Raw genomic sequence first — 27,010 nt, 5'->3', positions numbered from 1 at the left:
TAAATTTTAATTACAAAATTCGTTCACAACGGCCGGCCGTGCAGCCTGTCAAGTCGACCTAAATAAAACGGTTTTAAAATGGAAGGCGCAATAACCTCCGAAGGGATTTAAGGTCGAGATTCTCTTCCAATTTGCGTCGTGCTCCTTTTAGTTTTACCTACAAATAGTTTTATGGCGACTCCGAACGGCATCTGCAAGGCAGATGAGTTTTCACTGAGAAGCTTTTCATGGCAGAAATACACTCGGAGAGCTTGCCAAACACCGCCGAGGGGCAACCCTGCTTAGACATTTTTTTTTCTTAATTGATGAAATTGTTTGATGCTGCTTTGCCCGGGGCGTGAACCCAGGATCTTCGTTGTGGATGGCGTTTCTGCTATACAACTGCGAGAAAGAGTTCAATCAGAAAAATCTTGTCTGCCGATATTAGACGATCAATATAAAGAACAATTTGAAACATTTTAGGTACAATGATTATATCAAATATTGGATATTTAAAAAATTTCAGTGTACATAATTTACAATACTAAGTATCTTGACCCAAGGAATATTTTTATTGGAAGTAAGACAGAAATATTTTTTGAAAGCGTTAACTTTACATATACTCAACGTAGAACGCTTTGTGTCAAATTAATCCCGTTGAAGAGGAGAACCACAAAAACTTTAATAATAACATTGTTAAATAATTTCTCGTACCTACATAGTTAAATGTCATCAAAATTCCATTACTACACATTTGAAACTTTTTCTTACTTACTTAATTGGCGCTTAACCGTCTAAATGGTTATGGCCGTCCAACAAGGCGCGCTAGTCGTTCCTTCGCTCCGCCAACCGGCGCCAATTGGTCACACCAAGGGAGTTTAAATCGTTTTCCACCTGGTCCTTCCAACGGAGTGGGGGCCGCCCTCTACCTCTGCTTCCATAGGCGGGTTCCAATAGAAACACTTTCTTGGTCGGACCATTATCTTTAATTCGCATAACATGGCCTAGCCACCGCAGCCGCTGCGTTTTAATTCGCTGAAGTTTAAACTTTTAACTTTTGAATGATTAATCTGAGACCTGTGGCTAGATTCAATAAATGTGAGGTTTCAAATGTACATGGTTCTCTAAAACAAATTATACGGAAAAAAGTGTACTTTTCCAAACTCGCACTTACTAAGTCTAGGCAATAGATGGGAAAATTGAAGCGTAAGGGTGTATTGGTAAACGGGAGAGAAAATAATTAAATTTGCGTATAATTAAAAAAATTGAAACACCCAGGTTTTGCGAAAGATTTTTTTTTTAATTTTAGGACTGCTTTTATAATATAAAGTTGTACAACCGATCTCTGGAGAAATTTAGTTTAAAAATAAAACCGTTTAATAAGACTTTTATGTAAATAAAGTTGAACTCATTTGTGTTTTCGTCTAAGGTGTTTTTAAAACAAATATTTATATAAGGCTGTTTGTTAAAACGAAAGTGTAGCAGGCTAACCCTAGAATTGTAGAAACGTACTACCTAAAAATACACTTTATGTTTCCTTGTGCGACCTTTTGTTATTTCTAAAATATACATACATACATAAGGCGGTTCACAGAGTTCTCTTTTCGTTTAATAAACATTTTTTTATGGAAACCATGGAAGCAACCTAAAATCTATGATATTACAACGAATGCGACACATTTGCGAATTGCCGATTTGTTTGTAAACCAACTAAAAATACAAAAGTTTGGTCCATTTCTTTGAGATTTGGTCCTTTTTTCGATGAATTTTGGTCTCAAAAGAAAACATGGCAACCGTGCTTTCATTTCTCAATCAGTGCAACCCAATACAATATTTATTCTCAGTGCAACTCTCCCAGACGTCGGCAAAATGAAAATGCAGATGCGTTAGTGAGAGCGCGATTATTGCGATTATCCTTTGCTGCGTGGCTTTGCGTTATTCTACTCAGTAAAATAATGGTTTATCCTAAGATAAATTTTTTTGCAGAATTTACCCCCTAATACATAGTTTTGCTTAGATATTTTTGTTTACATATTTTTGCTTAGATGTTTTTGTTTACATATTTTTGTTTGTTTATATTTTTGTGGACAACATTCGTCAACATTGCGAGTGACGCACAACAAACTAAAGAGAATAATAATCCTACAGTCAAACCAACTAATTGTACACTAGAAGAATACTAACTTGCCAAAAATCCCAACTAGTATGAGCTCTGTAATTTCTCCATATTAGCAACTGGTATTTTATACACGGCGATGGCCAGTCCAGTCTCTGCATCAGCATCATACCAATTGGCAAACTAGTCATTATATACACCAAAATCATACCAATTGACTAGTTATTGTATTCAACATCAACATACCAGTTGACATACTAGTCGATATTTGCATCCTACTAGTTAATATAATATTCCTGGTTTGGTTGAGAAATTATATATAACATGTCGATTTTGTGATCGATCAGCGGAGACGGCGGACCATATCCTCCTGGAATGTGACGCAATCTCAAGACGCAGGTTTATGGGCTCACCATGGCCAGAACAATCCCACATTAAATCCCTTAAGCCAAGAGAACTGCTGGGGTTCATCAAGGAAGTCGGCTTGGATGAGGTGCTGTGAAGGAGGTAAGGGCACAAAAGACCAATGGTCGCAGTGCAATCCTCAATAAATTATTTATCTATCTAACGCAGATGCAACGAACCAGTCATGGTTGACTGTGTCAAAACAGGCCAAGCTGCACTAGCACCGTCCTATGATGAGTGTTAATGGACTTCAGAAAGGTGGTAGTGATACGCACTTTACGGAAGACATGTTGATGGCTGGATAACCAAAATATAACGTTTAAATGAGGGAATCACAATGGATTTAAACGTTTTCATTACTGACTAAGCGGATAATATCGGTAGATGCTGGCTGGGTTTCCGATCTTTGGTAGTGGGTTTATCCTTGCCATTCTCCGTTATTCTGGAATGGCAAAGGCTTTTAACGGCAAGTAGAAAACATGCCCTACGCTGCTAATGTCCTCATGGCCAATGTGTTTTGGCACCGGCATAGCTTTTCCGTCTAATATTATTTATATGGAAGGCTTCTCCTTTCCAATGGCTGCTTTAATTGAGGAAACATTGAGGTGCGGCTCGTCATGCTTGTGTTTATGTGCTCTCTGGACGAAAGTTAACACTGTCAACTGAAGCAAATTGGCTACAGAAAGCACTCACTAATTTCCTCGAGTCAGACAGACGAAATTCTAGTCGAATAAATTATTCAAATACTAACTAGTATGAATAACCCCACAAAATCCTAGTCAATGAACTAGAATATTTGCTGACTACTTTAGTTTTTGACTACAGGGAATATGTGTGAACTTAGCGCGAACAATTGTTTCAATATTTGTCGGGGTTGTATGTCTTAATTACATACTACATATACGGTCATATAAAATTATTTTTCTTATTTTGCTTCTTAGTAAATATTGCAAAATATTTAAAAGCAAATTACATTCAGATCAGTTCTAAGTCGGTTTTAGTCAGTGCTTGAACTTAGTATGGGATCTCCGATAATAATCTCGTTAAGCTTATGCTTAGCGCTAATTCTTCCAAGTTTTGCCAAAGTTAGTGTTCAATTGCCAGGACTTGGTAAAGTCATTGGAAATACAAATACAACATTAAGGACGGGTAAAACATTTATGCAGTTTCGTGGTATACCGTATGCTCAGGCACCGAGTGGTAGGAATCAGTTTAAGGTATGTACGTACTCATATGTCTTAAAGCCAGGCCACATCTATCTACCCTCCAAAACATTCTTTGCATATATTCTTATGAAACAATCCACACAAAAAATATAACGTCGCGTAAAATGCACGCGCTTTTACTCAAAAAACTGTGACTGAGTCCCTTAATCCTTTATTTCAAAGTGACGCCAGCGCAAAAAAATTTCAAAAGTCAAATATGTTTGGGTCTTAAGACCTCGTTTGCTATAATTAATCTAAGGATCTAGACTATTAGCTGAATATTTTTTCACATTTCTCTTTTATTTCGTGCTTCTATTTAGAGATGACTCTTGGACTAGGAAAAAAATCGCCATCTCAAACATTGTTCACAAATACCCATTAGCGAAAGCAAATATTTATATAGGAGATCTAGTTATTTAATTACCATTTAATTATTAAGTACAAAAATGAAGATAATCTCGTTGTATGTAAACTAGGTTTAAATCAGAAAACAATAAGTCCAAATCGTTGTACAATAAGAGAAAATTATTGCCTTTTCACTTAGTACTTCAGATAATTTTTTCGATTTTGGTTTTTAAAATAAAGATTCAACAGAGCTTTGATTCCGATTTGTAGAAACTTCTGATTATTTAGCTTTCCGATTTCGGTTCCAAATATTTGTAATCGGATTTAAACGGAAGTTGATCAGTTTAAAAGGAAAAACGTACAAAGTTTTCGCAACCGTGCGCTTGGGGTTTTTAGATGGAATATTTTTTTTGCATTTCTCTTTAAATAATTTTTGCACTGCGATTTCCACTAAAAGTATTATCATAGCGTATTTATATTTCATTCCCTTTTCAAATTAAATAAGTCTAATTGCGCCCTGCTTACCCTCCGATTTCGCTTAGTAACTTCCGTTACGTTCTTAAATCAGATGTTAAGGCCCTGGCAAACTTGCCGTACCATATCCATATACGAGTAAAACATCTGATCCAATTGGTTTTTGGTTTATAGTCACATTCAGAACCTATAAATATTTAAGTTGGTGGATTTATTAACTTTTTGGATATACAATTTTTTATTTTCGACAAGTTTTGACTACGTGACTTATTATTTGTGCAATTTGCGATCAACTTTCTATGGGTTTAATAAACACATCGCTATATCTGTAGCCTTTTCGGTTATAGTCGCTAGTTTCCTCGTTCTTCTTTTCTCAGTCATAGTAATTCTTGAAATTTAATTGGAATTTTTGTTCAAGTAGGCTCCAGTAAAACGTCAACCATGGTCAACTTTCCAAGCAACAGAATATGGACGTGTTTGCCCACAATTGAAAGAGTTCAACCGTTTACCTAATCTGATGACAGGAGAAGATCGCGAAGATTGTCTTAGCTTGAACGTCTTCACCAAAAATGTGAGTTAAATAATGAACTGAATATATGTATTTATGGAAATAATTCTTTATTTTATATTATCTTTTTTTAACATAAAACATTTCTTCTTTATAGCTCAATGCAAAACAACCCGTCATATTTTATGTGCACGGCGGTAGCTTAAAAGACGGGTTTGCCTCTCAGTATCCACCGGGTTATTTGCTCGAGCAAGACATTGTTTTAGTGGTACCTCAATATCGTCTTGGCGTATTCGGTTTTGCTGGCACAAAATCATACAAGATGCCTGGCAATCTCGGTTTCATGGATATCATGCTGGCCTTGGAATGGGTACAACAACATATCTCCGCTTTCGGTGGTGATAAGTCAAATGTTACAGTTTTTGATGAAAGCTCTAGGGGCGATTTAGGTGGCGCATTACTTGCAAGCCCTAAAACTCCCGCATCGAGCTTTCATCGTCTTATCACACAATCTGGATCGGCTGTGGATACGGTACTTGTAAATGAAGATCCTATAGGCCAAGTACAGCGTGTTTGCCGGGCATTGAGATGTACACAATGCGAGCGTATCGAGGATATGGAGACTTGTGTGGTAAACGCTGATCTTTGGAACATTTTGAGGGCGGGGGACAGTGTAAGTTTCTTTGTTTACTGTAATATTAAGGTTATATTACTGGTCGCATAACCATAACCATAGGAGTATGAAAAAGCTGATCTCTGAATATTAGATATTTATCAAGGAAGTTTCTTTCTTCGCCAAATATAAGCAGATTTACTAACGAACTTTTGTTGCACAATCGATGCATTATAGCTAAAGTTTGCAAATTTAATTTCCTGTTATTTTTATTACATAATCTTTAAAGAACTCTTTTAAGTACACCAGTAATTTAATTACATTTTATGTAGTATTTAAGTAAATCACCACTCTAATTTATAAATTAGGAAAACTATGGCTTGATTGTTGGAGATTTTTATGGAACCATTCCACAAACTCCGGCTCAACTTATTGGAACTTCCAATATAGACGGGCCTACAAGGACCAGTTTCACAAAGCATGATGGATCTGTTGTGGAGGCGTGTAAGTATCTGCTGCCTTTTAACAAAGATTCAATAAAATATGTCAAATCTTCTATTATTTACAGATTTGTATAAGTTTTAAGCTTCAAATACGAGTTAAATCACTAGATGATTTATATTTTGAATTCAATGATATGCGATTTATTCAAACAATTGGCCTTGGTCTAATATACAGTTAAAATTAATTTACTTATTCACTTCAAGTACTATGAATTCATTAAAAAGAAGGTTTACAAAATATAAAATTAATCTGTTAATTATTTAAGGTAATTGCAAAGTGAAACTTTAATTTAATGAAAGGGATAAAATGGGGATCATGTATTGTGATACTTATGAATTGTTGATTGTAGTTGTTGTTGATTAGGATCCCGTGTAGTTACGGGAGATGCTCCGTCCTGTCGATTGTTGATGAAAAAGAGAAGGAAGTGGAAAAGCGCCCAACGTTTTTATAGCTTTTTGAACATTGGAAGCCCGTTCCAATGAGTTGCCAATTAATAACGAGTAACAACGAGTGCATGCAAGGATGCATTCTGCACATACATGTGAGTCATGTGGGGGAAGCTGCGGGAACGTGAGTCACCGCAATACTCATTGACTCTTCACATGAGCGTGAGTTATGGAAGAGATTTTAAGTGGAGCAACTCACTTAAACATCGCGCCCCCTCTGCACCGGTTCAAGGCTGTTCCTTAGTGTCTCCAATTCTCGAATAACCCTGTTTAATTGGGTACGCGCGTCTAAAGGTATTGGCCGTGCTCTGCGTGGTAGCTGGGTCGGAACTGGATCTTCACGGGCTTGCGGACAGTGCAAGAGCGTATGTTGCGGCCAATGGCAAATTTTGCAGGTTTCCGGCGACGAGCACTGGCGTACGTTGTCGTGGTTGCGCGCCAAACAATTAGGACAATACTTATGTTGTCGTACACATTGGATGCGCTCATTAGTGGGCATATCCAGAAATTTGTGACAATAACGCATGGCGTGAGTGGCGCCCGAATCGGTGACGGAAGTTGTGGGGATTGTCTGTAAATAAAGATGGCTTTAATCATAATTCAATAAAGCGATAAGAAGCTGGTTGTGTGAGATTGTGAAGTTAGTGTATGTGAAATTAGGGAGTTGAGGGATTTGACGAAATGGAATAAATTGGTCGGGGACATAGTTTTACGATTGGTCTAGTAAAACGACCATGCTGTTTTCGAATATCCGCAACTCGGATGCGATTATCCGCTGCAAGGTAAACCTAAGCGCCACTCTTGAGCGGGAAGTAAGTCATTTTTTACGACCGTAAAGTCACCTACGGAGATATCTTTCTGAGGGTATATCCATTTACAACGTCGATGTAACTCCTTAGGATCCTCTTCCTTTCATCTCTGGCTGAATTTTTGGTGAAGAATCTTTAGTTTTTCCTATCGATTCTGAAGTGAAAGATTATCTATTCGGGGTTCTGCGGGAGCCAACAATGGCGCACTGCGCGGAAAATGTTCTGGTGTTAAGGCTAGAAATTCGTCAGGATTGTTCGAGATAGGCGATAGCGCACGGGAATTGAGCACCGCTTCGATTCGCGCGATCAATGTAGCTAAATATTCGAAGGTGAAGTGATGACTTCCAGCAACACGTTTAAAATACAACTAGAAACTTTTGACAGCTGCCTCCCACAGGCCACCCATGTGCGGTGCATTCGGTGGTAAGAACTGCCATTCGAACCCATGTATGCCATGTATGATTGAAGATCGACGGACGTGGATTTGAGGAATCGGTCAAAATCCCTTTGCAAGGCTCGGTTTGCGCTGAGAAAGTTTTTCCCGTTGTTGGAAAATACACATTTTGGTAGCCCACGCCTTACAATGAATCGTAGAAATGCTGCTTCGAAGGCTTTGCTGGAAAGGTCAGAACAAGGCTCAAATGAATTGCTTTTGTTGAGAAACATACAAAGACGCATACGTAACCCTTTATTATGGACGATTTTTGGAGATCTGACGACCTGAGATCCAAAGAACCTGCATAGTCCAACCCATTAAATGTGAATGGCAAGGAGAAGTTGGAACGTTCTGGTGATAATGCTGCCATGATTTGGGATTGAGTATGTTTCTTAAAAATGGTGCACGTTTTGCAACGGCGAATACATGGTTTTATTTTCGACTTTAGTCGAGGAATGAAATACTCTTGTCTGACCATCCTAATCGTGAGTTGATGCTCAGCATGCATCAATACATTGTGTAAAACCTGGAGAAATAGATAGCACAAAAGTGAAGATTCAGGGATACTTATTGGGCGTTTTTCATTATGTGGGAGATTGGAGTTGGATAATCGACCATTTACTCGAAGAACGCCATTTTCATCTAGAGAAGGATTCAAAGGCAAAAGTAAAAGAGTGGAGAAGGGTACGTAGCAGATGAAATAAAAGAGCTCTCTCGCAGTACAGTGCAGCACTAAGAATTGTACAACGCTTGGGAGCAGTGGTCCACCCAACAAAAGTGGAGATCGAGCGCTTGGAATGTGCCCATGAGGCGGTAGAAGTAGTTCGAAGGCAGTTCAAAAGGTTTGCTGCGAGAAATCTTCGGTTGTACAACCGGTATGAGGAGGAAGAAGCGTCGAATGGCAGAATGAAAAGGCAACGTTCGGCGGAAGGCAAGCCTGCTTTCAAGAGGCAGAAAGGACCCAGTCCCAGAGCCGCGAGGCAGGGCAGTCGCATATACAAGACAAGTAGGCCCAACGCTGTAAGACAGATAGGCCACAATAACGAGTTAGCAAGTACCTCGAAAGCTGCGAGTCAAAGGGAAGTTTCAACAACGGAAGTAGGAGATAAGCGAAAGGGAGATAACGCTAAAACTCCGGCTTTTTCGGAGGTGCTAAAGGGAGTTCACGCTAAGATTCCGGCTTTCTCGGAGGTGCCAAAGGAAAATAACACTAAAACTCCGGCTTTTCCCGAGAAGATGAGTGATGTGGCAAAGCCGTCACTGACTGTGGCGCTGGTTGATCGTAGCAGTCCGTTCGGGCAGATGACTACTGAAAGGCGTAGATCTGTAGAAAGGAAGCTTATTAGCTTAACGCTTAAGATGATGCGAGAACAACTAAGTAAGCCCCTTCCAACCTGGGGGATGGTATAATGGTGTGAAGATGATAGCGCGCGACAACATCGCGAGCTTGCGGTGGCTGGATGAAGTGGTTCCAAGCGTCCAAAGGCAAGACACGAACGCGCGGTTTGAGGTGGTGGATAAAGAGCAAATCCCCACGGTACGGTATGGATACCATGTGTGATGAAGTCGGAGGATACACTACGACTTCTGCAGAATCAGAATCTGAACATACCAACAAAGGATTGGAAGGTACTTACTGTATCTCGTCTACGGAGGAAGGTCAGTTCTACATCTTCCAAATAAAAAAGCAGGCGAAAAATATATATTGTACACGCAGTAAAATGTCCTTTGGCACAGCCAAAATTTACATGCGACTCAGAAAAAGAAGTCCCGAGGATAAAAATCCTAACACGCTAGAGGTGGGCGAAGTCGAAAAGGACCCCAAAAGCCTAAGAGAAAAAAGACAGGTGGAGGTAGCCGACGTCACCACGAACGTGTTAGAAGAGGGCCAACCGCCCAATGGTACTGTGACTCGCATAGAGGAACATCCGGCACAACAGTTACAATAGGCTGAAGGAGGCCTCGAATACTCTAAACCAAAATGGCAAGGGAGGACGACGACGTCACGACGAAGATGCTGGATGGGGACAAACAGCCCAATGGTGCTGCGAGTCCTACAGATAAACCTCCAACACAGTAAAGTGGCGTCGAGCGAACTCCTCCTATCCCTTGAGGAGGGTTCGTTTGACGTGGCGCTGATCCAGGAGCGGTGGCTCTCAGCGGGAGGAAAGGTTTCATATTTCATATTTCTTTATTTCTTTCTGGACTTAGCGCGCGCGGGTTTGGCGTTTACCACACGCAAATAGAAGGACGGGTGCGAGTTGTAGTAATGGTAAGGAAACAGCTGCATTCATGTATGCTGCCTAATTACACTACTGACGACTTCTTAGTGGTGGCCGTTGAGCAAAAGAATAAGCAGGCATTTATCCTGGCATCCTGCTACATGCCATGCTGCGGATGTTCCACCGATGGAATGCAAAAGGCTAGTACAGGAGGAAGGGCGCAAAGGGCGGTTGGTCATAGGCGCAGATGCAAATGTGCACCACAATGCGTCGGGAGGAGCAGATACGAACGAGAGAGGTGAATCTCTATTTTGTTACATCCTGCAAATCAATTTTCAGATAGCCAACAGGGGAAATGTCCCTACATACATTGGTCCAACATTCAGCATGATATATGATATTCAGCGTGATATATCAAGGTATGATTGGATAGTTCTTGGTAGACCATCCTTCTCCGACCATGCGTATATCAACTTCAGCATTTCGCTAAAGAGGGTAGAGAAGGGTGGAACCTTTAGAAACCCTAGGTCAACCAACTAGACTAAATTCTAGAAAGAGGTAGAAACAAAACTGGGAAAACCCAAAGAGATTGCCAATGTGGAGTAACTGGAGGAGCGGAATGAATTCCTAACAAGGACGCTTATGACTGCGTATACCAAAGGTTGCCCTCTAAGAAGATTCAGAGGAAAAGCAAAGCCGCCATGGTGTAGCAATGAGCTGAGTCTTCTAAGAAGACAGGTAAAAGAAATGTTTAAGCTCGCAAAGACCGCGGAAAGCGGAGCGTGTCGGGACGAGTACAGGGATCTACTGAGGATCTACAAGCGTGAAATTTCCAGAGCGAAGAGAATCTCATGGAAACATTTCTGTACGGACATAGAGTGCTCCAGCGAAATGGCACGGTTGAAAAAAGTCCTAGCAAGAGGAACTATATTCCAGGGACTAATAAAGAAAGAGAACGGGGAATGGTCACGAAATAGTGAGGAATCCCTTGCTTCTCGATACACATTTCCCATCGGGAAATGGTTTAGAAGAGCCAGCAGACAGCACTCTTACTTCGATCACGGATCGGGTAGTGCCGCGCTTGGTGACCGATACCAAGATCGAATGGGCAGTGAAGACGTTTTCTATGTTTAAATCGCTGGGCCCAGATGGTATATTCCCGGTCATGCTACAAGTTTCAAGTAGAGCGGTCATGGAATGGCTTAAAATAATATTCGATGGGTGCATAAGACTGAATCATGTACCGCACTCTTGGAGAACTGCTCGTGTAGATTTTCTACCAAAGGCGGGGAAGATCGGGCACGAGTATACCAAAGTCTATAGACCCATTAGCTGAACATCATTTCTGTTCAAAACCTTTGAGAGGCTGATAGATGTGTACATAAAGTCCAACGTGGATGAAAAGCTGCTCTCCACAACACAACATGCGTAGACCAAAGGCAAGTCGGTAGACACCGCATTGCATAGGGTGATAATAAGCATACAAACAGCACTGGAATATAAGGAATACGCTTTAGGAGTCTTCATAGACATTGCCGGGGCTTTCAATAATGTTTCTAAATGGGCGATTATGGATGGTTTTAATTATATTAAAGTACATCAAGCCTTAAGAAGATGGATCGGCTGCATATTAAATTGCAGGAAGATTACATCACAATGGGGATTGTACGAGGCCACGAAATCAGTGGAAAGGGGCACGCCGCAGGGAGAGGTGCTCTCACCTCTGCTGTGGATGCTGGTCATTAACCAACTGCTCAGACGATTCGATGACGGACCCGTAAAACTTACGGCTTACGCAGATGACATTGCAATTGTCATAAGTGGAAAGTGCCTTCCAACGATTAACTCTTTCATGGATCGGGCGCTTCTGGATATTCATACCTGACCATCAAATGTAGGGTTGAAAGTCAACGCGGAGAAGACGGATATGGTATTGTTTAAAAAGAGGTACAAGGTCCCAAATTGGATCTGGACTAAGTTAGGAAGGCTGACCCTACAGGAAAAACCTTGGACAAAGTATCTAGGAATCATCCTAGACAGTAACTTGTTATGGAAGTTCAACGTGGAGGAGAGAGTGAAGAAGGCTTCAACGGCACTTTATGCATGTAAAAGATTGCTGGGATGTACGTCGGGCTTATCGCCCTCTCTTTCTCATTGGGTTTTGCAGTGATTGTAAGCCCTGTTCTATACTATGGAGTTCTTGTTTGGTGGAAAGCCACACAAAAAACTACCTACCTCAAAAAATTAGAGGAGGTATGCAGATTATCAATGCTTGGCATTACGGGATCCCTGAAAACAACCACGACGGCTGCACTGTATGCCATTCTGCACATTCCACCTGTACACCTGGTAGCAAAGAACATAGCGTTAACAACTGCAACCAGGCTCGGTGGCTCGGGGCAGCTTAACCGCCAACCATACGGCCATAATAGTATAGCGTCATCAATCACAAGACGAACATACTACCTGATTCCCTATTTTAGCTTCGAGGGTGATCTTAAGCCCACAATAGGGGTGGATTATTTGGCGCAAGGGTGCTCAAATGGCGGACGAGGCGATACATGTGTACACAGATGGTTCGAAAGTAGTGGAAGGAGTTGGGTCTGCGGTATACTGTGCTGATCCAGAAATAAACAGATCCTACAAGCTGCCAGATTACTGTAGCGTTTTCCAAGCGGAAATAGTAGCCGTAACCAAAGCAGTAGAAACCTTGGAAGAGAAAAGCTTAAGCTGCAACCGTGTTAACTCTTATATTGACAGTCAAGCTGCAATTAAGGCAATAATCTCGCATAGCACAGCATCTAAATACATGTTAGAGTATAAACAGTCCCTGGAGAGAATCGGGACAGGGGAAGCATATATCTATATTGGGCCCCAGGGCATATGGGAATAGATGGAAATGAAAAAGCGCATGAACTAGCTAAAAAAGGCGCATCCCTTGAAGTTTGCTCTGTAGATATCCCAATTAGACTGCGCGAGATTAAGCGAAGGCGAGAGGTGCACATGATCGACCAAGTGGGAAAGGTGTGGGTTCAAGCGCGTGGCTGTAAAGTGTCGAAGATTGTGTGTAGGTCTTTCAACCTTAGACTAACAAAGTTGCTTCTATCATTAAAAAGTTAGGACTGTAGACTCATGACGGGTATTCTGACTGGACTCCACACTGGACTGAAGACTCCAGCTATTAGGAGTGATACAGCTGTTAGATCTAGAAGCAGCAAGTGGCTTAAGTCCTAGGAAGCTTCTAGTATTTGCCAAGAGTACGGAGTTACTTTATAACACAGGCCCTGGTTTTTGATAGGGTTTTTCAGTTTGGTAGTTAAAACAAACTTCTGGTAACACTACGGACTCATTCAGTCTATGTGAAGTCCTCATGGACCGACCAGTTCCACCTAACCTAACCTAACCTAACTTAACCTAATCCGAAATATTTTACTAAGGCTCTCAGGTTTAAGGGCTAATTATAATATGTATTAATAAGCTTTTTGCTGTTGAAAATAAATATTTTCCCTTATTGTCATTTTTTCCAATACTAAGGGAATGTAACTCCAAAATCTCCATTATTGCTGTTTAGTCTTGTTATCTCGAAACCTCTTAATCACAGAAGGATTTATCGGGTTTCAAGGGGTTGTGTAGCGCAACTTTCTCAAGGGGTTTCCTTCAACCCAATTTTCAACCTCACCTACCCACGGCGGATCCTGTTTCATTAACAGAGGAGGCTCTGGCGACCCCAAGCTCCTCAGGGAACTAGGGAGTGGGGAGGGAAGGTTGGCCTTGAAGGTTTAATGTGGCCATATAAATTGTTCCCGAGATGGTCGGGCTAGTACCTTTATCGTGCTTAGTTACCGGAACGTACCGGATCTATATCCTGCAAAGGATCATCAACACCGATAACACTCCCCAAAGCCTTCGGGGAGTATATTTATCGTTAATACAACAACAACAACAGGAACTATCGCAATGTGTTGTCTTTTAACATCTTCATATTCATATTCGTTTCTTCTTTGCTGACGGTCCACTCACAAGGTCTGAGTCACAAGGGGTTCTAAAATTCACAATTATTTGATTAATAAACGTGAATAAATAACAAATCTATGGAAAGTTTTGCAGGTGTTCGCTTCATGCAATCAATCAAAAAACCAACTTTCTAGGCAACATACGGTCTAAAAAATAAATAAATGTAAGGCGCTATAACCTCCGAAGAGATTTTAGGCCGGGCTTCTCTTCCAATTTGCGTCGTGCTACTTTTTAAATTTTTCCTACAAATTGGCGGGACGGGACCTTCTTGTTTTATGCCGACTTCGAACGGCATCTGCAAGGCACTCAGAGCTTTTCATGGCAGAAATACACTCGAAGTGCTTGCCAAACACTGCCGGGAGGCGACCTGCTTAGAAAAATTTTCTTCTAATTGCAGAGAAAGAAACATACGGTCTAAATGTACCCCCTTATTGAATAACATTTTAAAAAGCTTTATGAAAATGTATTTTTTCATGAATAAAGGTGTACATTTATGTTAAAACTCTTTTATTAACATTAGCGCGATTTCAAATATATATCATTAACTTATTTATTAATATTGATAAGATTTTGCGAGTACTGCGTGAGTAGTATCGATACTTTTCCAAAATATACTCGAGTGTTTTGTACTCGATTCCTTTAACCAAGTAGTGAGCTAAATATCGATACTTTCCCCGATACTTTACCAAGTGCCGATGGTTTACAGGTTTAAGTCCAACAAAGTACAGTCCATTAACACGACAACTTTGGCAAAAATTGGTATGACTTCACCAAATCTGGTACGCGGAGCTTATCTCAACTCATGATATCGTCGATGACGCGGTAAAAACTTTCACGACATTTTGATGATGGTGGAAAGGGAGACGATAACAGCATATGGTGGTAAAAGCAAAGTACGTGTTAATTGTCCAGAATAACTAAAAATTTCTAAAAAGAAAATTTCACAATACCAGCAAAATTATGAAAAGCTATTGGCTCCATAAACTTTCAGTACATTTTAAAATGTCGAGTTTATGGTGACGTTTTCATTTAATTGAGTTTTTTCGTTCTACTGTGAAATTTTGTTAAATGGAGCTCGCATATTAAAAAAAAAAAGAAAAAAGCGCGTTATAGCTCCGAAGATATTGTCGTACTCCTTTTAGTTTTACCGACAAATTGGCGGTACGGGCCCTTCATGTTTTACGCCGACTCCGAACGGCATCTACAAGACAGATGAGTTTTCACTGAGAAGCTTTTAATGGCAGAAATACACTCGGAGTGTTTGTCAAATCACTGCCGCGGGCGAACCCGCTTGAAATTTTTTTTCTAGTTGAAAAACTTATTCCTCAATTTTTGATGTTGCTTGCTCGGGACTTGAACCTAGGATCTTAGGTGTGGTAGGCGGAGCACGCTTCCAACACACCACGGCGTCCGCCACAGCATATTGTCGATTGGTATATTGGTGAAGAAAATTTTCGAAATCAGAATATAACCACGCCCACTGATATAGTGGTGAAACTCAGCAAGAACATTAACTTTATGACGCTGAATAAAAATTTAGTAAAATTCTAATAGTAGAAGACATTTTAAGTTTTACATGCCATTGTTATCATTTTGCGGAAGTATGGTCTCTGGTATAGATCTGAGCAAAATCGAGGTCTTCGCCTGTTTTGTAAAAAAAATTTGCTTGAAGGTTTAATTTTACCAAAATTTGCAATATATTTACGGGACGTAACTACACTTCAATAGAGATGTAGTACCAAAGTAGTGCAACGAACGAAAGTTTTAAAAGCATTGTAAATCGGGCCGTTCATGATGTTTCTCTTCAAATGTGACTCTAATATGTATGTGAGAGCACACATATAAATATATAATATACGGTTTCTCCCAAACTAAACCTCCTTACTTGTTAGATCGCGGGTTCGAGGATTTTAAATGAATACACGTATCGATACTTTTTCTAAAAGTTTTATCACTACTGATTAAGCTGCCGTAATATTGGGATCAGTCGAGAGTCGGATTTGGGACCGAGATTCCCATATAAAACTCTTGTTTTTAATCTTACTATGGCACGCCAGCTGACGTTGCAAACACGTTTCCGACAGTTGAGTGATAGAAATTGTGTTTTATGAACTGCGACTGCTAAATCAAACAATGGTTCTCAAAATATTGTGTTGTATTTGTGTTTTTTGAAAGCACCTATTAATCCTATTTTATCAAATAGCAACTGGGCCACATCGGGAAGCTTTTTTGTTTATATTTGTAAACACAAAGTAACATTTCTTTAAGTTTCTGGAAAGCAAACATTGAAACTGTATTTGTGCAAACATCTCGTTTGTTCTATCATTCGTTATTTCGTACATAAATGCGATGGGTCCAATTTTCTTAATAAATACGTGGGAAATCACATCGAATTCATACAGCTTTTTGAACGCTTGTATTCGATGTTTCAATTAAGTATGAATTTCCTTCTAATCATTGCGCTAAGCTTAAGCTTCGCATTAATTCCTGCGAATGCTGTTGATTCACCTTCGGTAGTTAGTGTAGATTTGCCAGGACTTGGTAAAGTAATTGGAAATACAAATACAACACTTTGGACGGGTAAAACTTACATGCAGTTCCGTGGTATACCATATGCTGAGGCTCCTAGTGCTGAACATCGAATTAAGGTAAGTGAAATGCGATTCGAGCGTTGCCGACTTAAGGCTCTAGACTCCTTTATTCTGATAATGTTCCGCAGTAACACGGGAGGTGGTGTTTTTTTAATAATTTTCATTTAATGAAACCCTTTTTATTTTATACTGCGAACAACACTTCAATTAAATTAAATCTGTAGATTGTAGTTCACATCTGCCCCAGTAATTTTGATTTATTATAATTCTCAACATGTAACCAAAATTTTGGTTTTCAAGTAGCCTCCGGTAGCGCGTAAACCCTGGCCAAAACCCCTTCAACCCACAAAATATGGACGCTATTTCCCTCAATTTTTCACTGGCCTAAATTTGCCAGGTGATCAACCGGCTGGTGATCTCTTCACCAAAAACGTAAGTTTCAGGAATACTTAAATGCACTAAAAATATTTTTGTTTCAATCAGTAAAGTAAAAAAAATGCCTTTAGATTACTACAAAACAACCCGTTATGTTCTATATTCATGGTGGTGCTTTACAAATCGGCTGGGCTTCACGTTTTCCACCAAATTATTTGCTCGTGAAAGACATTGTTTTAGTAATAATTCAATATCGTATCGGAGTACTCGGTTTTTCTGGCACAAAAACATTGAATATGCCTGGCAATCTCGGATTGATGGATATCATGCTCGCCTTGGAATGGGTACAACAGCATATCTCGGCTTTTGGTGGTGACAAATCACAGGTTACCGTTTTTGGGCAGAGCTCAGGTGCTAATGTGATTGGAGCATTGTTGGCAAGCCCTAAAACTCCGCCGTCGACCTTTGCACGTGTCATCATGCAATCTGATTCGGCTGTGGGTAAATTTATTCGAGAACCCAAACTCAAGTGGAACGTATTTGTCGCGCATTGAAATGTGAAGGATGTGAACAAGTTAACAAAATGGAGGATTGTTTGATAGAGGCTAACGTAGCGGATATTTTGAGAGTGGCGGAAAATGTATGTATGATTTTTTATTATTTTTTTTTTTTTTTTTGAAGATTGAAGTTAGTTAAAGTTACTGGTGCCAGAACCATAATCATAAACAAACAGCTATTGCAAACAGCTATGACAACCAGTCGCATGGAGGCTTTATGTTATGGAAAACCTTCTTCGATATTACTTTATGGATAGTTGTTGAAAACAAAATAGATTATTAAAAAAAAAAATGTTAGCATCATAAATTCAAAACTGAAGGAGTTGTTGACAAAAATGATAAAATTTACCTTAAAAACACAATTTTTTCGCGATCACTGCATTTTAAGCTTTTATTTTCATTGCTTGCTTGCACTTCTAATTTCTTGACTTTATATAAAAATAAGCTGTTTATAAATATTGCATTATAAATTTCTAATATTAGATATGGTTATGGTTTTTTAGCTTTAACATAAGAATTTATAATCCATGGTAAGTCACCTTTAAAACCACGAATTGTATAAATTAGGAACGTTTTGGTTTAACAATTGGAGACTTCCATGGAACTCTGCCCGAACTACCTGCCGAACTTATTAAGACTTCCAGTATAGATGTTCCCATAATGAGCGGCTTTACAAAAGATGATGGATCGATGTACGTGGCTGGTGTGTATACATTTACGAAATTTTTGTTGATTTACATTAAAAAATGTAAACTATCCACTTTTCTTTTTTTATATAGCAATGTACGATGTGTTCAAAGCTGCAAGTAGAAAGTTTAGCTCCGTGACGGTGGGACAATTTGCCAATGGTATTATGAGTTTGTTGAATGACACCACCGAGTTGACCAATAATGTAATGGCAAAATTGCTATTTCCATAAGAACTATGGGAGAGCTTTGATCATAAGCGCGCAATACCACAATACTTTGATTTGAGTCTAAGGAGCTAGTCATGAGCTAGTACAATTTTTTTCAAATCAAATATGATCGGCTACACAAATAGTCTTTTCGCTAAGTCTTATAAGTCGCCCATTTATTACTACACATTTGACTATGCGGGTGAATATACCACTTTTGGTTTTGGTTTTGGTAACTCACAATATCCATTCAACGGTGGAGTGCATCACGGTGATGGTTTTTTATATTTGTTTGCATCGAACCAGTTGAATGCGGTCGATAGTGAGATGGCAAAGAAAATGGTGGGTTTGATGACTTCCTTTGCAACGACTGGAGAGCCGAAAGTAGCGGAGGGTCCACTTCTTTTGCCACTGAAGCGTAAGTTTTAACATTAACATTTTTATACTCGCGACATTTCAGGTTGACAGGTTATTATAAAAACTCATAGGCTAAATTTGATAATTTTTTAGCGAATGAGATCTAAATGTTTTCTGTATATTTTATTATTTCAATTTATCTTTAACAGACGCACATGGCTCATGTTTTCATATAAATCAAGAAGTTAAGATGGATGCTGATCTGCTGAAGGAATTTACTGTAACAATAAACGATCCGGATAACAAGAAACTATACCGTCCGAATAAGCCATTCTAAGTTGATAGTTTCGGCTCTATATAATTTCACTGGTTAATTGTATGTGTAAAAAACTTTATATATGTTCATATTTAATAAGGCCCACTTGCAGTACTTTTTAACTCAAAGTAAATTTTAAAACTTGTCAAAATTGTAAGAGTTTAACAGCGGCATGAGAAGCTAACATTGAATTTAAAAGAAAACTTTTCCGTTCAGGAAGTGGGCCAACGATTATATTATTTTTGAATAAACATTTTTTCCATAATCTCGCTTTTTTCGCAAAAACACAAAAATTCTTTTTTATTGTTTTGGAAACTAATTTGATAGATCGAGGGTAAATATCTCTTTATCGCTTATTTAATAATTTGGGAAAAAGATGAACAACGTGACATCAGGATGGATAAGGCGACAGCTGTTTCGATTATACCTTGTAAATCTCTTCAAAGCCTTTTCTCCCGGGAGCGGGAGTCGAACCCGCACTCCTACGATAGTTGAAATGGTTATAAACGCATTCAGCTACGTCATGCCTTAGTTGTTGTAAAATTTTTTCCAATTGCCTTCTTTTTCGCATATATTATCTTCCACACATCACATAATTCGTATGTAATTATGTGTTGAAGTTATGCCTGTTTGTAAGGCGGTTTTCAGAGAAACTTGGTATTTGTTGTTGTTTTTGTTCTATTTATCGCTTTAAAAATGTTCTATGTGCGATTTTCTATTTTCTACCGAATACTGAGAATACTCAAACAGATCCGACGTACATTTTTAAAAAGAACAAAAATGTTTGTTTCAACCTAGTTGAACCGCACTGGAACAATATTCTATAAAAGCGTGCAATTACTGGCATATGCTGATGACATTGATATCATCGGCCTAAACACCCGCGCTGTTAGTTCTGTTTACACCAAACTGGAAAAAGAAGCGGTAAAAATTGGTTTGATGGTGAATGAGGATAAAACGAAGTACCTGCTGTCATCGAGCAAAGAGTCAGCGCATACGCGCCTTGGCAACCACCCTACTGTTGGCAGCCATAATTTCGAAATAGTAAAACACTTTATTTATTTGGGAGCCAGCATTTCTATCGGAACCCGCCTATGGAAGCAGAGGTAGAGGGCGGCCCCACTCCGTTGGAAGGAAGGTGGAAAACGATTTAAACTCCCTTGATGTGACCAATTGGCGCGAGCGAAGGAGCGACTGGCGCGCCTTGTTGGACGGCCATAACCGTTTAGACGGTTAAGCGCCAATTAAGTAAGTAAGTAAGTAAGTTTACCTGTCATACCAAATTCACGTCTTCCAGACTTCGACAGTTAGTGTGGTTATGATGCTTCATTAAGGGCATCATTCTGTATTGCGGACGAGAGCCCAGACAAACGAGTCGTCTCTTAGCGATTTCGTCAAGCAATGGTATTCTCACAAATGAACGATGTGCGTTATGTCAAAGAGGAAGGCGAAAATATAGTCAAATAGTATGCTGCTACCGTTTAACAAAATGCAACCGCTTCTGAGAAGAAACCAATGTTCGTTTCGCAATAGAGAATGAGGTCCTATGTCTACTAACATAAGCCAATACAATCTTCGCTTTAGGTCCCAAACATTAGGTTTGAAAGAGAAGTTCCCCAGGAGTGGGGATATATGAACACTATAATTTATAAAGAAGAGAAGTGTGCTGAGGATAAGGTTGACCCACACATCAGGCCGCGGCATGATGTGATGAATACTCATCCCGTTGACGTTTTCCCTTATTTTGACAAGTTCGGCATGCATATTTTAGAGGGTTGCCTATTATAAAGAACTGCCTTTGAGTTCTACTACGATTGGAGTAGATTTTACGTTTAGAAATAAATAAATAAATAAATGTAAGGCGCGATAACCTCCGAAGAGATCTAAGGTCGTGCTCCTCTTGATTTTTCCCTACAAATTGGCCGGACGGGACCTACATGTTTTATGCCGACTCCGAACGGCATCTGCAAGGCAGATGAGTTTTCACTGAGAGCTTTTCATGGCAGAAATACAATCGGAGCGCTTGCCAGACACTGCCGAGGGGCGACCCCGCTTAGAAAAATTTTCTTCTAATTGAAAAATCTTATTTCTAAAATTTTGATGTTGCTTTGACCGGGAGTTGAACCCAGGGCATACGGTGTGATAGGCGGAGCAGGCTACCATCACACCACGGTGGCGCTACTAGAATTGTTAAGTCAAAAAGAAAAAGTATGAAAATGAAGCAGTCAAAATTTAATAGTTTTGTAATACAAGTAAATACTGGAAAATAGAGCTACCGAAAAAGTGAGGTTATGTTGTTGACGACACCGTTATTATTATAATATGGGCCCGTATCGTGTTATACGATTACGTATTGAGAAGCAATTTCACGAATAAACGATAAATATAAGTCGTTCGAAAAGTTCATAAAAATTGTAGGTTATGGATCTAACGAGTGCTGGTAGCCACCATTTCCGATACCATCCGATAAATAATTTCAAAGCTATTGGGCTTTAAAAAATGTATTTCGATCACGGATCGTATAACATGATACGGGCCCAGTTTAGGAGAAGCGATAAAAAAGCTGCAAGCCGTTAAAAACACTGCACTAGAATGGAAACGGGATATTTTCTTATGTCTTCGGAGCATTGTGAACACAATGAGGCGGCAATACTCCCAATAAAGTAGAGAAAGGAAGCGCTTTACAAACAGTTTCTGTTGAATGCTCAGAAATCTGAGCATTTTAGGTAGAGCTGGCTGGTCCGTGATGACCTAACTTAGACTGAATGAGTCTATCGTATCACCAGAATTGGGCTTTCTAACAGACAACTGATTTAAGCTCCCCAGCTCCCAGGTATATAACGAGTCGTCTCGGCAAGAACTATGAATAAATCTGTCACACAAACATTCAGCCGTTTGATCCAAAAAAGCATAAACAGGGCCCCAGCCTCATCCAAAAAGATGCGACAAAGTCTTATGCCGATGAAAACACGACGAACCCTGTCCTCAGTGTGCAATACCCGATTCTCGTATTAGAGGAAAGCGGACTTCTCAGGAGAACGCGTATCACTTATGTGACAACTTAGATCTGGGTACTGCAATAAGTTCAACACTTATTTATCCAAAACCAAACCCTAAATACGCAATGTGTGTCCCCTACATTTCAAGTGTCTCTACATGACACCAACCATTTTTATACTCAGCTGAGCAGAGTTTACAGCGTATATTTTGTTCGCATAACGGTACCCCGTAACGGCATAAACTAATCGAGATAGATATAGACTTCTGTATATCAAAATGCTCTGGGTGAAAAAAGAAATTCATTTTGCCGTCCGTCCGCCCGTAAACACGATAACTTGAGTAAATTTTCAGGTATCTTAATGAAATTTGGTATGTAAGTTCCTGGGCACTTATCTCAGATCGCTATTTAAAATGAACGAAATCGGACTATAACCACGCCCACTTTTTCGATATCGAAAATTTCGAAAAACCGAAAAAAGGCGTTAATTCATTACCAAAAAGTCAAAATTTTAATAAAAAATTGTAGTAAATAGATAAATTATGTATTAGTACTATAAGTATATGTAGGATTAGGGGTGTGGATACATTTATGTAACTATATGCCCCATATATTTCAGCTCCGCGGTCAATTATCTATTTTAATTTTATTTATGAATCAAATTTGATTACAAAATTTGTTCAGTGCTATAATAATGTTTTTGAATAATTTTTAGTTGTGAAATTGTTAGTGTAAATTTTTTTATCATACACAAGTGGCTGAGCTTCATACGGGAGTGCTTTTTCTTGGCACTTTCATAAGAAATTCAAGCATTTTTATATGATTCGAAATTATATGTGAGGGCATACGGGAGTGCTATGAAATTTTTTTTTTTATTCAAAGTGTGAATTTGAATATGTACCTATGATTCAGGGCAAAACAAAAACAAAAGTGCTACAAGTGTATAGGGGTTGAGCAGCTCTGCTTTTGAGACTACAATACTCTTGTCTGAAAACCAGTGGGCGTTTTAGAAACACAAACCCGCGATCATATTGCCGCAAAATATTTGCCTTATTAAAATATGGATTCATAAAATAAACGATATTTTTTAACAAATATCTACAGTTTGTCACGAAAAAATGTTTACTTCGTTCATGTTTACTTCATTTTTTCGTGACAAACTGTAGATATTTGTTAAAAAATATCGTTTATTTTACGAAGCCATATTTTGATACGGCAAACATTTTGCGACAATGCGATCACGGGGCAATTGAATAAACTACGAAAATGACATATTATATATATTTTTAGTCGGTTACAGTCGATGCTTGAGTTCAGTATGGTTTATCTTCCAATAATCACGTTTAGCGTATGCTTTGTGCTAATTCCTGCAAATTTTGCCAACGTTTTGGTTTCGGAAGTTAGTGTAGACCTACCAGGACTTGGTACAGTAATTGGAAATACAAATATAACACTTTGGACGGGTAAAACTTATATGCAGTTCCGTAGTATACCATATGCTGAGGCACCTAGTGGTGAACATTGATTTGAGGTAGGTTCTCTCATCGTGGAAAAATAAGGTTCGTTTTAAAAAAAAGACGAAATTTGATTAAAGAAAACGATTGAGAAATTAAGCATTCATCCCTTTATGCTTAAAAGCCAGTATTCAAATAATAACAAAATTTTTTCCATATGTCTGCTTGACTAGTAGTGACTTGAGCACTACCAATTACCTATCGGTCATTTTAGTTATTTAGAATTAAAACTTTTATGAAACTTTCAAAATTTTCCGTAAAATTAAAGAACAAGTTGTCCACTTAAATTTCTCCAAAATTTTGTTTTCATGTAGACTCCGGTGGCACGTAAACCGTGGTCAACCCCTCTTCAAGCTACCAAATATGGACGTATATGCCCTCAATTGTTCGGTGGCTTAAAAATGCCAGTTGACCAACCGGATGATGATCTCGAAGATTGTCTTACCTTGAATGTGTTCACCAAAAACGTGAGTTAAATGAAAACTTAGATATACTTAAAATATTTTTTTTTTCAAACAGGAAAACTTAAAAAACATGTTCTTCTACTTAGCTTAATGCAAAGCAACCCGTTATGTTCTATATCCACGGTGGAGGTTTAAAAATTGGCTTTGCCTCTTATTATCCGCCAGGTTATTTGCTCGAGCAAGATATTGTTTTAGTGGTAATTCAATATCGTGTTGGTGTGCTCGGTTTTTCTGGCACAAAAACATCGAATATGCCTGGATCTCGGTTTTATGGACATCATGTTGGCTTTAGAATGGGTACAACAACACATCTCAGCTTTCGGTGGTGACAAGTCACAGGTAACGCTTTTTGGTGAGAGTTCAGGTGCTGATCTGAATGGCGCTCTACTAGTGAGCCCTAAAACTCGGCCATCGAGCTTTCAACGTGTTATTATACAATCTGGATCGGCTGTGGACAGTTTTCTTTTGAATCAAGAGCCCCAAGCTCAAGTGGAACGTCTATGTCGCGCTTTGCAATGTCAAGATTGCGAACGTATTGAAGAAATGGAGAGTTGTTTGAAAAAAGCTGCTGTAGCGGATATTTTAAGAGTGTCGCGAAATGTATGTATGCTGTTTCTGTTTTAAGCTTAACCACACGGTTAGAAATTTGAGCCTGAATTTTAAATCATTCATCGGTTAAAGCACTTTTTTTTAATTTTTCTGCTAAAGTGGAAACTTCTTAATTTTCTAAGGTGTTTTTTTAATTTGATCCGATTTCAATTTAAAACTTATTTGAACAATAAGTTAAAAGTATTGAAATTAGTTTAAAATCAAACCAAAAAGTTAAAAAAAAAAATCCAAGCATAGAAACCTGTCACATCTGGGTTTAAAACAAACCACAGGAATTTAGATTGGTGTTTGGAAATTAAAAAAAAAAAAAAAACATTTATTTGAGAAAATTGCTCATAGCTCTTTTTGATGGAACTTTTGAAAAATTGTAAATTTTTTCCCAAATAGCACCAACTCGAAAAAGTTGCAATAACTAGCGGCTGTTTATAAATATTGCAATTTTAAGTGCTGCCAGTAGAAATAATTACGGTTTTAAAAGCTTTAAGACCAAGAGTTTAAACTGCTGTTAGCCAGCTCTCAAAATTACATTTTTTTATTAGGAAAGTTTTGGCTTAATAATTGGAGACTTTCACGGAACCCTGCCGCAACAACCCTCCGAGCTTATTAAGAAATCGAGCATAAGTGTTCCCATAATGAGCGGCTTTACAAAACATGATGGATCGATGTACCTTGCTCGTAAGTATACTTATGCCTAGTTTTAGGGGTTGTACTTTAAAATATGAAAACTCGCGCTCTTTTTTTCTATTATACAAAGTGTTGTACGATGAGCTCAAAGCTTTAGGTGCAAGCTTTAGTGCTATGACGGTGGGACAACTTGCCACTGAATATGATGTATGACACCACTGAGTTGATCAATAATGCAGTGACTAGTTTGCTGTCTCCACAAAAACTATCTAACTAAATCTAATTCGTCGCCCATTTATTTCTACACCTTTGATTACGCGGGTGAACAGAACCATTTCGGTTTCGATATGGGCAACTGACAATATCCTTTCAACGGTGGAGTACATCATGGTGATGATTTGTTATATTTATTTGAAATGAAACCGTTAAACAAGGTAGATACTGAGATGGCGAAAAGAATGGTGGCTTTGTGGACTACCTTTGCAAAGACGGGAGCGCCGCAATTGGCGGAAGATTCGCTTATTTTGCCTATGAAAAGTGAGTTTGAACATTTTTATATACAAAAATATTGGTTAATAGGGTATATTTGCCCAACGAAAGGTTAATTGTCACAGTGTAAAGAATTGGACTGGGAGGAACGGAATAATATATGTAGGCTTCTCAAATATTTCAAAGATCAATCTTTCCCACTATGCCCGTTTGTCCGTCCGTGATCAGGACTATTGAAGCTAAAATATCCTTATCAATGTTTACACTATCTTTTCTTGGAAACATTACCTTATTTTAATTTAAAAACTTACGATACAAGTACAAATATAATAAAATTAAGCCGGTTAGTTTTTCACAAACGAATACCAAAGCTCACTTGCAGAACGGCAAGTTATCTTTTTAAATCAGAGTTAACATGGCATGGGGGGTTAACTCATAAATTTTTGAGAAATTTTTATACCTTTCATGAACATGAAATGGTATATTAACTTTGGTCCGATGTTTGTAACATTGAGAAATATAGAAGATAAACTCACCATTAAGTATACCGAATTGATCAAAGCGACGAACTTAGTGGATATAGCCATGTCCGTCTGTCCGTCCGCCCGTCTGTCTGTTTGAACGCAAACTAGTCCCTCAAATTTTGAGATATCTCAATGAAATTTGGCACAAGGATGTATTTTTGTATTATATTAGACATTTATCGGAGCCGGTAGGATCGGACCACTATAACATATATCTACTATACAACCAATAGTATATATAAGACGATTTTAGTCATTCCTGCCGCAATTTAGAAAGTATAAACGTGAAAATCGGGGATATATTTTAATATATCATAGAAGATTTCATGAAAAAATCATTTCGATCGGAGTTATATATAATATATATCCCATACAACCGATCGTTCAGATAGAAAGATTTTTAGCCATTTTTGCCTTAATTTCCAATATAAAAACGTTAAATTTGGATTTATTTATTGTAATATATCATAGAAGATTTCCTGAAAAAATCACTTTTATCGGAGGTATACGTATATAAAAAAATGAAAATAACTAAATGTAAGGCGCGATAACCTCCGAAGAGATCTAAGGCCGAGCTTCTCTTCCAATTTGCGTTGTGCTCCTGCAAGGCAGATGAGTTTT

The 27,010-nt window shown here is 38.7% G+C and overlaps 1 protein-coding gene and 2 pseudogenes across 1 annotated transcript; all 3 read left to right on the top strand.

Moving 5' to 3' along the window:
- The first annotated feature begins 3,494 nt into the window (after window positions 1-3,494).
- LOC137254492 (carboxylesterase 3A-like) lies at window positions 3,495-6,393 on the top strand. Its single transcript, XM_067792194.1, has 5 exons — window positions 3,495-3,717; window positions 4,946-5,095; window positions 5,190-5,705; window positions 6,014-6,149; window positions 6,214-6,393. Exons 1-5 carry the CDS (start codon window positions 3,520-3,522, stop codon window positions 6,228-6,230), a joined length of 1,017 nt encoding a protein of 338 aa, XP_067648295.1. The 5' UTR covers window positions 3,495-3,519; the 3' UTR covers window positions 6,231-6,393.
- A 10,121-nt stretch (window positions 6,394-16,514) lies between these two features.
- Window positions 16,515-19,188, top strand: LOC137253105 (glutactin-like; annotated as a pseudogene).
- A 1,380-nt stretch (window positions 19,189-20,568) lies between these two features.
- LOC137253094 (carboxylesterase 3A-like) lies at window positions 20,569-25,589 on the top strand (annotated as a pseudogene).
- Window positions 25,590-27,010: the final 1,421 nt, after the last annotated feature.

This window comes from Eurosta solidaginis, chromosome 5 (genome assembly GCF_040869045.1).
Source record: "Eurosta solidaginis isolate ZX-2024a chromosome 5, ASM4086904v1, whole genome shotgun sequence".
NCBI classification, from domain to species: Eukaryota; Metazoa; Arthropoda; class Insecta; order Diptera; family Tephritidae; genus Eurosta; species Eurosta solidaginis.
Note: the sequence above shows the minus strand (reverse complement) of the source record. Positions and strands in the feature narration are given on the sequence as shown.

Bases quoted from the DNA above. Each gene is read 5' to 3' on its own strand.
- LOC137254492 (XM_067792194.1), top strand. From the start codon at position 3,520: ATGGGATCTCCGATAATAATCTCGTTAAGCTTATGCTTAGCGCTAATT. The intron at 3,718-4,945 runs GTATGTACGTAC...TTGTTCAAGTAG, and splicing joins GTGGTAGGAATCAGTTTAAG to GCTCCAGTAAAACGTCAACC. The intron at 5,096-5,189 runs GTGAGTTAAATA...TCTTCTTTATAG, and splicing joins TGAACGTCTTCACCAAAAAT to CTCAATGCAAAACAACCCGT.